Source organism: Trifolium pratense, linkage group LG3 (genome assembly GCF_020283565.1).
Source record: "Trifolium pratense cultivar HEN17-A07 linkage group LG3, ARS_RC_1.1, whole genome shotgun sequence".
NCBI lineage: Eukaryota > Viridiplantae > Streptophyta > Magnoliopsida > Fabales > Fabaceae > Trifolium > Trifolium pratense.
The window spans coordinates 28,020,289-28,023,320 of record NC_060061.1 but is presented as its reverse complement, the minus strand read 5'-3'; the positions used below and the strand labels follow the sequence as shown (position 1 = coordinate 28,023,320).

At 32.5% G+C, this 3,032-nt stretch overlaps 1 protein-coding gene across 1 annotated transcript; it reads left to right on the top strand.

The window, feature by feature from the left end:
• Positions 1–2,001: 2,001 nt before the first annotated feature.
• On the top strand, positions 2,002–3,032 carry LOC123914889. The gene is made up of 2 exons (XM_045966051.1): positions 2,002–2,923; positions 3,025–3,032. The coding sequence occupies exons 1-2, from the start codon at positions 2,002–2,004 to the stop codon at positions 3,030–3,032; spliced, it is 930 nt and encodes a 309-aa protein (XP_045822007.1).

The following is a 3,032-nucleotide window of genomic DNA, read 5'->3' as shown; positions in this document are numbered from 1 at the left end:
AAAGTTCGCACCAATTTTTTTTATCTCTTTATATATAATTGACCTATATATGCCGATTTATATTATAACGAATACGAATTTTACAAAATCGACCGTTGGATTGAAAGTATATATTATATAGATCATCTATAAATTTTTTGAATTTTTTTAAAAATCATTTGTTATGTTATTGAGACCCATCAAAATTAACGGTTTATGGGGTTTTATTGAATACCGTTAATTTTGATGAGTCTCAATAACATAGCAAATGATTTTTAAAAAAAATCAAAATTTTTATAAATGATCTATATGATATAAACTTTCAATCAAACGGTGGATTTTGTAAAATTCGTATCGATTATAATATAAATCGCTATTTGTGCACCATACACAACTTGATGGACTTGTTCATGTTAGAATTGGCCGAAAAGACATAAATTTTATGTATAAATATTTCCTACGGTAAAAGAGAAATATAATCAAACTATTATTATATAAATAAAGTATAAGTTGTTATTATACTGTTTTAAAGAATAAATTGAAATTAATTAAGTTGAAGATAATTTATTAACATGTCATAAATTATTTTCACAAATTCAATCATATACATGGTACAAACACTTTATATACACTTGTGAAACTTATCATTTAAATTTACTTGTCATTTAAATAAATTGTACTTATCATTAATTATCGTTAGTGAAATTCAGTCATAAAGTTTTTTCTTGTCTAGAATAACATAGTATATTGCAGGATAACAATACTCCATTTGTTTCTTTTTAAATGTCATTTTAATTTAAAGTTTTTCAACTAAGGTAGTGAATTGTTATATTTTTCTTCTTCTTCAATTCTACCCTCATTAATCCACCATCTACTTTCTATTTTCAAATAAATAAATTTAGCATTTATACTCTTCATCTCTCATTAAATTTTATGAAAAATATGAAGTAGATTTATTGAGAAAACTAAGCGATATTTAGAGAAAACTAATTTGGTAATTTAATCGAATAGTTGGTGTTCAATGTTGCAAGTTTGAAATCAAAAGATAATGCAATTTATATTATAACGAATACGAATTTTATAAAATCGATCGTTGAAATGAAAGTTTATATCATATAGATCATCTATAAATTTTTTTAATTTTTTTAAAAATCATTTGCTATGTTATTGAGACCCATCAAAATTAACGGTTTATGGGGTTTTATTGAATACCATTAATTTTGATGGGTCTCAATAACATAGCAAATGATTTTTAAAAAAATTCAATTTTTTTATAAATGATCTATATGATATAAACTTTCAATCAAGCGGTGGATTTTGTAAAATTCGTATCGATTATAATATAAATCGCTACTTGTGCACCATGCACAACTTGATGGACTTGTTCATGTTAGAATTGGCCATAATAGATACAATCTTTTTTTCCTTACCAAAAAATATATAGTCTTTTTACTGTGCCACGTGGCCTAAATTGATTGGGCCACGTGGCACTCCGTTTATGTCTAACTTTTTTTTAACGTTTGAAGTAACAGAGGGACCCAAAACAAACTGCTATCAAGCTGCAGGGACCAAAAACAAACAAACAAAAAAATACTGGGACAAATACCAAAAATTGATGTAATTGCAGGGACTGATCACATGTTTAAGCCTAATTCTTTTTCATAGCCCCTGCTCAAACTTCTGCCAAATCGGAAGCCATGGAGATTGGATATCAGTTATTTTTTTTATAAGAAAAAAAAAGACCAACAAATTTATCCTTTTTGCAATGTTTTAAGAACCGGACCGAAGGGATGAGAGAAATTTACTTAATGTTTTATCTTCTAGTTTCGAGGACGAAACTATTTTAAGGGGGTGATAATGTAACGACCCAAAATTTGATACATTTTAAAACTGCTTGTCCTAGTGTTCTGCTAGGTTTTGTTTCTTACTTCTCCTATTGAGAAGCTTGCTTTTTATTTTAATTCACCATACTACTAGAATACCTAAAGAACTTTCACATAGCTTTCTGTTCAGTGTACTACTATGGCTCATCCTAATCTCGAGGGCTTATCGCTGCAAGAAGAGGAGGAGGGTTTCAGCTTTGACTTTGAGGAAGAAGGAGATGAACAAGTGGATCTAAGATGGTGCTTGGTTGGGCGTTTTCTCTGTGATAGGGCTATTCATTTTCCCTCTATGAAAGTGAGAATGGCAGATTTATGGAAGCCGCCGAAGGGGGTTACTATTAAGGAGGCAAGACCAGGTATTTTCTTATTTCATTTTGCCCATCCATTTGACATGGAGGCGGTCCTCAATGGCGGTCCTTGGACGTTTGATAATAATATGTTGATTCTGGAACAAGTCCAAGTAGGGATGCAGATTGAGCACATCCCTCTGTTTCATGTCAATCTATGGGTTCAAATCCATAATCTTCCGACGGGACTAATGAAAGAGAAGGTTGGCATACCCTTAGCTAACTACATAGGGACTTTCTTGGAGTATGACAAGAATAATAATTCTAGCTTTTGGAGACAATTCATGCGTGTACGAGTCAGAGTTGATGTTCGACAACCTCTCAGGAAGGATACTAAAGTGAAGAACAAAGTTGGAGAATGGTGTACTGTAAATTTCAAGTATGAGAAGTTGGGAATTTTTTGCTTTCTTTGTGGTATCTTGGGGCACACCGAAAACAGGTGTGAAGTCCGTTATTCTATGGAGCAAGATGATGGGAAGAGAGAATGGTCAGCAGATCTCAAAGCAGAGTTGAAAAGACAAGGAGGAAGGCTCACTTCAAGGTGGCTGAGGGAAGAGAATGGCGGCCAGAAAGAGCATGAAGGTGTAGAGAGAGAAGTCCGATCAAACACTCCAGCAGCAAGTTCCAGCATGGGCCCCACTACAGATGACGTGGCAAGAGTCTTTCAAAATACTCATCCAGCGAGTATTACCCAAGAAACCATAACTTCTCAAGGTAATTCAATGACCATTCAAAACATGAGGACCCACAAAACTTCCACTATAAGACAAAACGACCAATCAATTAACCTAACCTTAAATTCCCCTACCAATCAGTTTTCTAA

Excerpts from the sequence above, each read along its gene's own strand:
- LOC123914889 (XM_045966051.1), top strand. The coding sequence starts at position 2,002 with ATGGCTCATCCTAATCTCGAGGGCTTATCGCTGCAAGAAGAGGAGGAG.